This window comes from Rhinolophus hipposideros (genome assembly GCF_964194185.1).
Source record: "Rhinolophus hipposideros genome assembly, chromosome: 24".
In the NCBI taxonomy this organism is placed as follows: domain Eukaryota; kingdom Metazoa; phylum Chordata; class Mammalia; order Chiroptera; family Rhinolophidae; genus Rhinolophus; species Rhinolophus hipposideros.
In genome coordinates, this window is record NC_138070.1 from 5,638,285 (window position 1) to 5,650,394 (window position 12,110).

A 12,110-nucleotide genomic window follows, 5' to 3' on the forward strand; every position below is an offset into this window, starting at 1 on the left:
GGGGCTTGTGTTCATGAGATTGTGTAAGTGGGATCTGCTGCCAGCCAGGCAGTTAGCGCTTGCTCTGATTGGCTTGGGCTGATGGCATTTACCCGCCCCGGACCAGGTTAGTCCGGGGCCTCTGTGTGTTCCGCGTCCTAGCCTGGGCCCTTGCCTTGACCCTGCCCATCCCTTTGAGAAGTTGCAGTCAGGGTGGGAGGAAGTCAGTGAACAGTTCGACCCCACCGCCCACCCTGCCCTGCCTAATTTCACCCTGTTGTAAAAAAAAGCATGTTAAAAGAGACCCTTGTTTAACCCCAACACTCCAACCAATGCCACACACACACATCTGGCCCTTTAAAAAATCTAGAGATTTGCTCTGGAAACTTCTAGGTACCTAGCTAACTAGTATTTGAAGAGGGGGAAGCCTAAAAGGTTACAGATAAGGGTTTGGACCTCAGGGGTGAGTAGTGGGGGGACCTAGCCCTGCCTGGGTCCTCTCCTGATTGTGTCCTTCCACTGGTTTGCGTTCGCTGTGCCTCCCCGAGCCTCTGTTTGCCCTTCTGTGAAATGGGGAGGATGCTGCCTGCTCTGAGTTGAGCCTTCCGGGCATCAGGGAGTGTTGCTGAGGAGTGATGGGTGCTCCTTGGGCAACCGTGTGAGGCAGATGCCAAATTCTAGTCACTTCTGCCAAGACTTGCGGCCAGAGGGAGAATCCAATCCGCGCACATCCCAGCCTCGTAGCTCCCTCCCATTCTCTGTCTCTCGTCTTCTCCACGTTTCCTCCCATCTTGCTCACCCCCACTGTTTGCCTGGCTTGCCAGCTCTGTTGCATGCCTGACCTCAGGCCACTGCTTCTCCCTCTCTGCATCCCCTCCCTGGCTCCACTCTCCTGCCGCTGGGAGCCAGCTGCGCCTTCCCCTCACCCCTCCTGTCATTCGTTGAAGCTGCACCCCTGGGTCACGAGGCACGGGGCGGAGCCGTTGCCATCGGAGGACGAGAACTGCACGCTGGTCGAGGTGACTGAAGAGGAGGTCGAGAATTCAGTCAAACACATTCCCAGCCTGGCGACCGTGGTAAGGCAGATGAACCACTGACCAAGAGCAGGGACAGAGAGAGCCTGAGGCGGGCCTGGTGAGGAGAGGCCAGGACACAGGCTGGCATCTGAGAAGCAGGTGTTGGGCTCCAGAGTCAGGAGATGGCTGGACCTGCCCCTAACCCATAGCCATCAGCCTCTGAGCCATGGGCACACATCAGGCCAGCTGACCCCTGCACCTTCTAGCTTTACTTCTATCTACAGCCAGGTCCCATGTTACTGTAGAGAGAAATAGCCCCTCTCTAAGGATCCTACTGCCCCTTCTGGAATTCCTGCTTTCAGAGCATGTCAGGGGGAGCTGGAAGAGGAGAAGGACCAAGGCAGGTGCCAGGAATGAAGCTGTAGCTGAGGTCTCTCTGACAGGATTCTCACCTGGCTCGATCTCCAGTCTCCAGAGTGGACAGCCTACCTTATCTTGTGTGCTGTGTGGACAGCTCTGGGGCTTGGGGCAGGGGCTCCCACGTCACACGCCTCTGAGAATTCTTCCCCACTCTGGAGAGTGGGAGTTAGCTCACGAGCCATCAGGCCCCTTTTATGGCCTCACACTTGGGTCCTGACCCAGGTTGAAGGAACCAGAAAGTGGAGTCTTCAGGCCTAACCCCGGAGATTCTGGGAATCACCCACTTGCCAAGCCGCTGCCCTGGAGGGTGTCTGGCTCCAGGAGGGAGACCAGGACCCTCAGGGGCCCGGGTCCAGGCAGCAGTCCTACGGCAGAATGCTGCTGGCCACCCCACCCTGGCCACCTCCAAAGCCCTGGGCTGTGCTTGGCTGGCTCTGGCCCCAGCAGACACTCAGGGCACTGGGCTCTGGAGGGGACCGGTGGGACTGTCTTTAAAGACACACTGTCCAGCCTCGAGTGACTGCCCCTTTAGGAGCCCAAATGCTGGCTGCTCCTCTCCCAGCTTTGCACGTCTCCCTCCTGCTTCCCCACACACTTTCTCCTTCTCCCAAACCCTGAGCCCCTGGGGGGGCATCCATTCACATCTTCCTCCTCCTCCCCCACCTGGGGCCTCTGCATGACCTTCACTGTTGGAAACTCACCCACACCCACTCACTCTTTCTCATCCACCCACTGCACTCACATCCTGCGCCGATAGTGGGGGAGGCAGCTGGCATCGGACCCTGGTACCCACCTTGGGTTATTCTGTTCGGGATGTCCTTGGGAGAAGGCGTCTGACCCTAGAGGTCTGAAATAGTCATTGGTTATTCAGGAAGCACTTGAACACTGAGTGGTTTCTCAGGCCTGCGCTGGCAGCGGGTGTACAGTGATGAATAAACTCAGCATGGACACTGCCATCCTGGAGAGGCAGTTGCTGGGCAAACAACCAGCAAATAAATGTATGGTGTAACTGAGGGGCTGCACGGCGTACCCCAGAGGGGCATGTGACCCAGGTGATAGGTTGGAGAAGACCTCTCAAAAGAAGTGGTTTGAATTGGGAGTAGCATGATGAGGGGTGGCCTTAGAAAGATCTCACGTGGACAATGGACGGTGGCGGCCAGGGAGGAAGTGGGGGCTACCGCAGCCGTCTGATTAGGGGGTGCCCCTTCTCCTGGCACCCAGCGTGGGCCAGACATGTGATTTCAGAGGTGAACAAGGCACAGTGCCAGGCGTCCTGGGGCTCCCGGCCTCCTAAGAAAGATGGACCGGAAAGAATCACCCTCTTGTGCCATCACATGGTGTCAGGCCAGCACTGAGAGGAGCAAGAACAGCGCCTTCCGTGGGGTCCTGAGGGTGGGAAGCGTTACCTGGTTTGACAAGGGCACAGGGAAGGGGCAGGGCAGGGTGGTCTTGCCAGGGGAGTGACACCTCCAAGACCCAGAGGAGAGGGGCTGGTGTGTTCTGGGAACCACAGAGCACGGGTCTTGGCAAGGGAGGGGCCGCTGGTGCCTTGCCGGGGGTATGGTCTTCATTCTTTAAGTCAGTGTTTTTTTTCCTTCTTTTTTATTGAGTAAAATTCATGTAACATTTTAAAGTGAACAATACAGTGGCATTTATAACATTTACAATATTATGCAGCTATCACTTCTATAGTTCTGGACTATCATCACCCAAAAGAAACCTTGTCCCATTAGTAGTCACTCTATTCTCTCCTCCCCCACCCCCTGGCAACCACCAATCTGTTTTCTGTGTCTACAGATTTGCCTCTTCTGGACGTTCCATACAAAGGGAATCGTACATGTGGAACCTTTTGTGCCTTTTCATTTAGTATAATGTTTTTGAGGTTCACCCACATATGTAGCATGTCATTCCTTTTTGTGGCTGAATAATATTCCACTGCATGGATAGACTACATTTTGTGTATCTGTTCTTCGGTTGGATATTTGGGTGTTTCCACCCAAATGGTAAATCAGTGTTTTTTTGAAACATTTATCTTCTTATCAGCAGACCCTTAAACAAATCAGAATCTCAGTCAATACGTGAAACAGCTTGAAGAGGCACCATGCTCTTCCTGAGGCGGGGAGCAGGCCAGCGTTGAGGCCATTTCCTTGCTCATTCCTTCACAGGATATAGCATCCAAAAGCTCACCAAAGTTGACTGGTTCACTCCCTTGCTCCAGAACCTTCCACGGCCCCCCTGTTGGCAACAGGATAAGTTCCAAACTCCTATGGGTGAGAGATTCTAAGTCAGGGCGAAGGGAACCAGACCCAAATTTCCGAAAGGATTAGGGCAGATTGGCCGGGGGAGGTGGAGGGCTGGGAGGCAGAGGGAAACTGAGGGGCTCTTACCTTTACCTAAAACATCTGAAGCAGGTGTTTCCCAACCAAGCTGCAGAGCCAGTCTGTGTTAGAGTGTTTGAGGGGGGCGCACCAAAGAGTTCCCACCCCTGGCAATGGACAAGCCAGACCCCAGCACCTCTCAGACTTAGAAGACCTTTGGGACCTCTGAGCTCTGGAGCTCTCACACCCATCAACCTGTGGACTGGCTGGGCTCAGTGTCCTGGGGTGTTTCCTCGGCTCCTTATACTTAGTCAAGTGTTTTCTGTTCTTGACAAAAATGCAGCCCCCCTGAGAAAATGGTATCCTTAGATGTTGCTAGTGAGAGTGGAAATGGTGCAGCCACTTTAGAAAACAGCCTGGCAGTTCCTCAAAATGTTAAACATAGAGTTACATGTGGTCTAAGAGTTTTACTCCTGATTATACATCCAAGAGAAATGGAAACATTTTGTGTTGAAAACATATGTCCATACAAACACTGGGACACAAATGGTCACAGCAGCACTATTCACAATAGCCCCAACGTGGAAACAACCCAAATGTCCACCAGTGGATGAATGGATAAAGAAAATATATATCCACACAAAGGAATATTATTTAGCCATTAGAAGGAATGAAGTGCTGACACACATGAATGAATCTCGAAAACATGCTGAGTCAAAGAAGCCAGACACAAAAGGCCACATACTGTATGATTCCATTTATATGAAATGTTCAGAATAGACAGATTCACAGAGACAGAAAACAGATTGGTGAATGCTAGGGGTAGCGGGGAGGGGAAATGGGGAGTGACTGTTAATGGGGACAGGGTTTCTTTTTGGGGTGATGGAAATGTTCTGAAATTAGATAGTGGTGACATGAATATACTACACAACGTGGAATTGTACATTTCAAAATGGTGAATTTTATGCTGTGGTAATTATATTTCTGTTAAAAAAAAATGGAGCGTCTCTCCTCCAGTTACTCCTGAGAAACCATAGTTGGCTCTTGTTGGGGTGGTTATAGATGGCTTTCACCGAATATCAAGACCTGGCCTTGAAGATGAGACAGGTTGACCAGCCAGGGGCCCATCCAGAAGTGGCTCAGGCGAGGCAGATGGTGTAGGTGTACTGGAGGGACAGTGGGGGCCAGCTCTCCTGCAGCACAGGGTCCCCTGGCGTGGGGGGTTGTGACCGACCTTGAATGTCAGACCAAGAAGTTTGGACCTTAGCAGCCAGGGAGCCATGGAAGGTTTTTGGGAGAGGACCAGTCAGGCCTGGGGATAGCTTTGACTGCTATATCCTGGGTGGAAAGCATGCTGGCCAGTGTTTCCCAAAGGCCTGCCATCAGCCACAAGCCCTGGCAGCTGGCAAGGGACTGGGGGAGGAAGGAAGAGGGCCACGGCCCTTGTGGAGCGGCATGAGGGAGGATGCTGCCTGGAATCCTTCCCTCCCAGGTGGCTGAGCTTCTGCTTCTCTCCTTCAGATCCTGGTGAAGACTATGATACGGAAACGCTCCTTTGGGAACCCCTTTGAGGGCAGCCGGCGGGAGGAGCGCTCGTTTTCAGCACCTGGAAACCTGCTCGTGTGAGTGTCTGCCTGTCTTTCTGTGGGGTGGGGAGCTGGAGGCTGAATACAGGGCAGCCCCGCTCAGCCCACTCTGCCTGGGCCCATCCCTGGAGTGGTACCATCTGGAAAGACCCAGAGCAGACGCATGGGAACACTGGGGATGTCAGCAGCTCCTGGCGGTGGTTTCACCCACCCTGGGCCTCAGCCGGCCTCCTTTTGCTGATAGCTCCTCCACCCTGAAGTTTTTCCTTTGTCGGGGGACTTTCACTTTAACTGGGGGCTCTCAACAATCAGAAAGCACCTTTGTGGCCCCAAAGCAGGCATGCTCGATGGTGAGGTTTTCGGCCCTGTGCTGGGTGAGCAAGCCAGTGTCATTCATGGGAGCCTACGTGTCATGGCAGAGCAGAGTCCTGCTCACAACTGCCCTGGCAACAGCTCTATGATGCTGGTGTTTGGGGTGTGAGTATCTCTGGGGTGGAGGTCTGGCATCCCATGGATCCCAAGTGTCCCTTCTCACTTCCCTTTTCCCTCCCCTCTGGTGATTCCAGCAAAAAACCAACCAGGGAATGGGAGCCCCTGTCTGAGCCCAAGGTAACACCTGCCTGCCTGCGCAGTAGCCTCTGCCGGGGCCTGGGGGCGGGGGCAGCTGCAGAGCACGGGGCATCCCCACCCACCAGGACATTCTTTCCTCTGTGCCCAGGTCCACCTTGGGCCTCTGGACCCAGGATGAAAAAGAGGGGCCTCCAGGGGCTTGGACCCAACAGTGGGCCGTGCATGTGAGCTGGGCTGTGGGTGCATGGCGCTGCACCCCGACTGCCTGTGAATTCACCCAGCTCTTACGACCAGTCAGGCACCCACATATGCTCAGTGCACGTCAGTGGCATTGAACTCTGTCTGTCACAGGGCCCTTTGGCTGCTGCTGCTCTGCGTTGGTGTGGTCAGAACACAGATCAGGCATACTGCTCTCTGGCTGTCCCTTACGGCTCTCCAGCTTCGCCCTTTTCTGATGGGTTAAGACCTAGAAAACAAGGTCCCTTCCAGCCTGCTGCAAATTAGTGTAAGAGCCCTCTGTCCCAGTCAGCCATTACTCTTCCAAACTGTTACCAGCACCTCCCAGACAGATGAGCACCCATACGTGCTACTCATACGTGGCACCCATTCTGCTACTCATCCCCCCAGGGCCTGTGGCAGGGTAGCAGCCCCAGCACTCTTCCCACTGAGCCCAGCTTACTATCTCAACCTCAGCTGGGAGCTCCAGGCAGCCGTTTCTGTGATTTAAAAGCAACTTTATTGAGACATAATTCACCTCACATACAATTTGCCCATTTAGAGTATATAATTCAGTGGTTTTTAATATAGTCACAGAGTTGTACAACCATCAGTACAATCAATTTTAGAACATTTTCATTAGCCCAAGAAGAAACCCTGCACCCTTAGCTATCACTATCCAACGCTCCCATTCTCCAGCTACCATTTAATCTACTTTTAGGTTCCACAGATTTGCCCCTTCTGGACACTACATATAAATGGAATCGCACAGAATGTGGCCTTTCGTCTTTGGCTTCTTTCACTCACCATCATGTTTGCAAGGTTCATCTATGGTGTAGATGTCAGTGCCTTGTTCCTTTTTATGGCTGAATAATATTCCCTATGAAGGGACCACATTTGATTTCTATTCATCTGGTGATGGACAGTTTCTACTTTTTGACTGTCATGAATGAGTAACGTGGCCATGAACATTCCTGTACAAGTGGCAGCTTTTTCTCTGTGTTAGCAGTTGGCTTATGAGAGGAGATTCATTGGCCACCCATACCATAGGAGTTGGGGCTTATACTGTAACATAGGAGGAACGCTTGCTTGGCGATTATTTATCCTCTTCTGGAGCAGGGAGAGCAGCAATTAGCAATCTGTGCCAGTCGTTGACAGCCTGAGAAGGCAGCCAGATAACGGGGGTCCTGCCTACGGTTTGAGCCGCACAGGGTGACGGGGAGTGGAAATGTAATGGGCTGAGCTTTACTCAGCCTTTGTCTTCTCAACCTCAGTTTTAGGGTTTGCCTCCCATCTGTGAGCCATGCTGACATTTTTGTTTTCTGTTTTTTCAATGAGATCAAAATTGCAAGATGCCAACAGACTGAGATTGGCCCAAAGAGCTTTATTGCCCTTTTATTCCCTTACCTGCAATCCCAGCAACACCTGGGGCTTACCTGCCCTTGCCCTCAGTCCCTGAGTGGGATGCTTTGGTAGTCCAAATGGTCCAGCACTCTGGAGCTCGTAGGCCTGAGTCAGTTGTTGGAGGCCTTGGTCCCATGGCCACCATCTGTCTGCAGCAAGAACAGCCGGTAGGAGCAGGCAGCTGCTAGGGCAGAAACTGAGGACCCTTTTGGGCATCTAGTGACACAGCTCTCCCCGGGAGACTTGACCCCTTCTTCTTTGGCAGAAACATAAAGCCAATGAGTGTGATTTTTAAACAAAGAGGGCTTTCTTCCTAGGAATGTACAGACATCACCCTTTCCTTTCTCTCGTGCAGGGGCAGTTTCCCTTCTGGCCAGGGGCACACAGTGCACATTTGTCCTGTGTGACAAGTCCAGTGGCTACCCTTCGGGGATGCAGCTTTGCCTGATGGTGGCAAAGGGTGGGGGCCTCTCCTTAGGGATTTTCCTTCACATCTCCCATCACTCTGCCCATGTCTGTCACCCAGGCAGCTCTAGCTGGGGTGCTTTGGGATATGGCTTCTCCAGGACACAGGGTCACCTTTCCTCCCACCACCTTGGTCTGTCCTGCACTGATCATTCACATCGCGCAGAGGAGGGCCCTCCTCTGTATCCAAAGTGTCCCTTAAGCATGTGTGCTGGGGCAGTTCTGTTGACAGCTGTTTCCTGAAGGCTGGCTATGTGCTAGGCCAAGCCCAGGCAGTCCCGCTCCCTGCCCCCAAGAAGTTCAGTTGGTGACTGAAGACAAGTGTCATGGTTCCTGCCCTGCAAGAGCTTATAGCCTAAAGGGCGCATGTGTGTGTGTGTGGGGGGGAGTGGGGTTGGGGTGGGTGGGGACGGGAGGGAATTGAGATACCTGGAGAAAAAAAAACAGACGGCAATGTGGGGCCCACACAGTACATACAGTGCCATGATTTTAGGTGTTAGGCAGATAGATTATTTTTATAGCTCCTTGCTATTTTTGGCAAACGATGTTGGTTTTCCGTTTACAGAGGGGATACAAAGTCTCCTTTGAAAATTACATGTAAGGAAGAAAAAAGGGGGGAGAGAATCTACAAGAAGAGGTTAAGTAAAGAACATTCCAGGCGGTGCGGGAACAGGGAGACGTTGGGGCAGGGCTGTGACACTATGGCCCCAGTCCTAACGTAGGTTTTCTGTTCGCTGAGCAGGAAGCGAGGCAGCGAAGACGGCCTCCGGGGCCCCGACCCTCCCCCCGTGGGGGAGGAGGAAGTACTCTTGTGAAAGGCGGTCCCCGCCTGGAGAGTTGGGGGGCCCAGGCCCCCGGCTGCCGCGCACGCACGCATCCGCCGGACGAGGCGATGGAGTAGCCGCGGGACTGCGTCCACCTCGCATGCTGGCGTCTCACCTCTGGGGGTGCGCACCCCGCGTTTCCATAGCAGCATGTCCTACGGAAACCGAGCACGTGTGTAGAGCCTTGGCCGTCATCTCTGGTTGTGTTTTCGTTTTTCCTTTGTTGTTTGAAAGGGAACAAAAAAACCAAAACAAAAAAAGACTTGACTCCATGACATCGACCTTGGCCGCTGGCTGGCTGAACGGGCGGGTGTGAGGAGTTGCAGACCCGGAGTCCTGTGCATTTGGGGACAATTGCTTTTTAAAACGTTTTTATGCCAAAACTCCTTCCTTGTGAACTCAGAACCATGCCACATATACCACGTGAATGTGTGTGGGGTTTGAAAATCGTGAAGAACTGGCAGAAAACTCCGGGGGCGTGGTCTGACACCACAGAGTTAAAGCAGCTGCATTTGAAAGCCAGGGGATGAATGCGGTGTGACTTCTGCAAACCCCAAAACGTCAACCCTCAAACCACACCACCTTCCAGAACCATGGACTCAGGAGTCAGGGTAGGGCTAGCCCTCAGTAGCTGCATGGAGCTTTGATGCAACTTATTTGTAAGAAGGACTTGAACATTTTTCTACGACTAGAGTTGTCATCAGGAAAACGGAAAGGGCTTGACTTTTAATTGCTTCACAAGGGGGATTTTCCAACCCTAGAAGGGCATTCGGTGGTTGTGGTGGGAGAAGTTTCACGTTTATGACAGCCACTTAAAACGGGTTTCTGAAAGAGTTGATTGAGCTCTCTTAGTAAATCTCTTGTTAAATTACAAAAACTTCAGGGTAATATCTACACTTCCATGTACATTACATGGCTTAAGAGTAAACAAAAGTTTTCAATTCTCCAACTAGCCTGAACTCCAGAGTAGTTCCGAAATCATTTAGAGCTTCGAGGGTATAGTCCACAGCTTCAGGCATGTGAATGGAGTTAAATGCCAGTGAAACCCATGCTTGTATATTAGCGGCTTAGCTTGTTTATAACCTGTGTGTTCTAGAGACTACTAAGGTTTTGTTTTCTTCTTAAATACTAGCTGAGTGCTATAGTTAGTGAAACACTTAGTCCAGTTTCTGGAGGGCCAGTTAGAAAATACTTTCATTCGACTGAAACACAAATGATTGTCCTTACCAGCAAAGCTCTGTTAGGATTGACATGAATTTCGGGTACCCACTGAGAGAAGGCTGTTGAAACCCAGGCCTTAGGGTCCAAGGGAACCAGGGCTTGGCATAGGATGTTCCCTTCTGTAGCCCAAAGTCCAGAGAGAACAGGTTGATTTTTTTGACTTCCACCTAATATTGGGAAGTTTGGTTGCAGTTCAAGTGCAACTTCTTCCAGAGCCAAACATGGGTGAGTCTGAAGTTCAAGCAGTAAGAAATCTCCTTTGCCCCAGGAGATTCCCAGTGCTTTGTAGAACCTGACTTGGCAGAAATAGATCGTGGGCTCGGATGTGCATTTCTGTAGTTTCTGTCTGATCAGCGTTGGTACGAGGACTTTTTGCAGAGACAGAGAAGGAAGGCCATGCACTCCCATGCCCAGTGTGTTCACAGAGCACAGGCGTTCTTGGCTTCCATAGATCTTCGTAAGCTCTTGAATGTCATTGTAGCCAGACATCCTGCTATCTTATAAACAGTACAGAATTAGAAACTGCTGGTTTCCTAGAGCAAAGGACACCGTCTGATGGAGGTTCCTCTCGCCTGCTGTCTTTCTTTTTGTGACCTAGTACTTCCTCTTGCCTTCCTGCGCTTGTTTAAATTTATGGGCTCTGCCCCTTCCGAGAGCAGATGGGGGGTCTGGTTAGTTTGCAATAAGCACCTTGCAGTAGTTAAAGACAGGGGTGCTTAGTCTTGGTCCCAGCCTGTCTGTGTGGACTCTGGCCTGACTCAGTAGCTCGCCCAGGGAGGCTGGGCAGCATGCAGAGCTTCTGCAAATCTGTGTTTACATGACCGCATTGGGCGATGCTATTTCTCCTGCACGACACTCTCGGATAAGGTTTCCTATGTGGAATGCCAGCCATCAGGCAGCATCCAGCTGTTTAGGTGGGTGGGTTGAGGGAGGTCCAAGTTCATAACTTTGTTTTTCTTTTTTTTAAAAAGAATGCTGTGGAAAGAAACCGCCACCCCCAAAAAGTATAAGCAGAGCGGGCTGTAACACAAAGCATTAACCACCACTCTCTTGGAGCACAAACAGTGATTTTGTAAAAGCCAGCTCTATCAGGAAAGGGGAGAAGCTGTTAGGTGCAGCTTTATCAGGTGAGCAAAAAGGGACCCATTAGTTTCCTCCAGTGCTGGCTTATCTGTGGGTCCAATTTGGTGTAAGCAACCTGTGGCCTTGAAGAAAGCACAGGTGCTCTCCACATCTTTCCTCTGCCCTGTTCTACTTCCCCCATCTATTCCATAGGCTTACCAGTGGCTCCCATAAAGCCTTATCTAGCCCCTTGTCAGCACTAGGGGCTGGAGAGGCTGTCTCCCCACTGGTCCAGCCTTTCCCGTGAGTTAGGGCTCCCATCCTCAAAGCCTTTCTGGGAAAAGGAGGCGAATACCTGTGCACTTAGACACATAGGCTCGACCTGTCACTCTCACCCATCTTCCAAAGGGGAGCTTCACGTTGCCGGGGGGGAAGAACGATGACCTCCACTGGCTTCTAAGGTGCTAGGGATGGTTTCAAGGTTGTCAGTTCCCATCCTCTCTCCAGCTTTACGGGCTGAGTTTTGTGGGACTGCTGACTTTGCTATTCTGTGATTGATTGATTTACTGCCCGATGCTTCTGTTTATTCCTGATCCTTTCTACTATGCATTTTCCTTTTATCAGGTGTACAAAGTTAAATACTGTGTATTTATCACTTAAAAAAATACATGAACTTAAGAGAAAAATAAGCCTTTGGTGTTTTTCCACAGATGTTTAAGCTTCTCTGTAAACTTGAAATAAACAGACAGCAAAATGGTGCAAAGCCTGGGCCTCTGGGATTTTTCTGTTGGTTGTTATTGAAGTCAGTATTCTCTAGGACATCTGTCCTAATGTCTGTTTTCCTTCCTTAGGCTGATGGCGAGATCAGATGCCTGTCAGGGCTACTGTATCCAGCATTACATTATTCGTCGCTAATTTAAGCATGTTCTAGTTCGTGTCTCGCGACTCAAAGTGTGGTCCCCGGACCAGCAGCACCAGCATCACCTGGGAGCGGGTTAAAAATGCAGATCCCCAGGCCTCACTTAAACA

The 12,110-nt window shown here is 51.4% G+C and overlaps 1 protein-coding gene across 5 annotated transcripts in view; it reads left to right on the forward strand.

Moving 5' to 3' along the window:
• The window catches only part of CAMKK2 (calcium/calmodulin dependent protein kinase kinase 2), a 46,986-nt gene extending 35,144 nt beyond the window's left edge, over positions 1-11,842 (forward strand). For 2 of the 5 annotated variants that reach the window (XM_081036754.1, XM_081036753.1), the window contains exons 14-17: positions 927-1,055; positions 5,255-5,355; positions 5,886-5,928; positions 8,717-11,841. In XM_081036754.1, the coding sequence (XP_080892880.1) occupies positions 927-1,055; positions 5,255-5,355; positions 5,886-5,928; positions 8,717-8,875 (432 nt within the window). In that variant the 3' untranslated portion in view covers positions 8,876-11,841. Of the gene's footprint in view, positions 1-926; positions 1,056-5,254; positions 5,356-5,885; positions 5,929-8,716 lie in introns of all 5 variants that reach the window. The other 3 variants (XM_081036755.1, XM_081036756.1, XM_081036757.1) reach the window with 3 other exon arrangements.
• Positions 11,843-12,110: the final 268 nt, after the last annotated feature.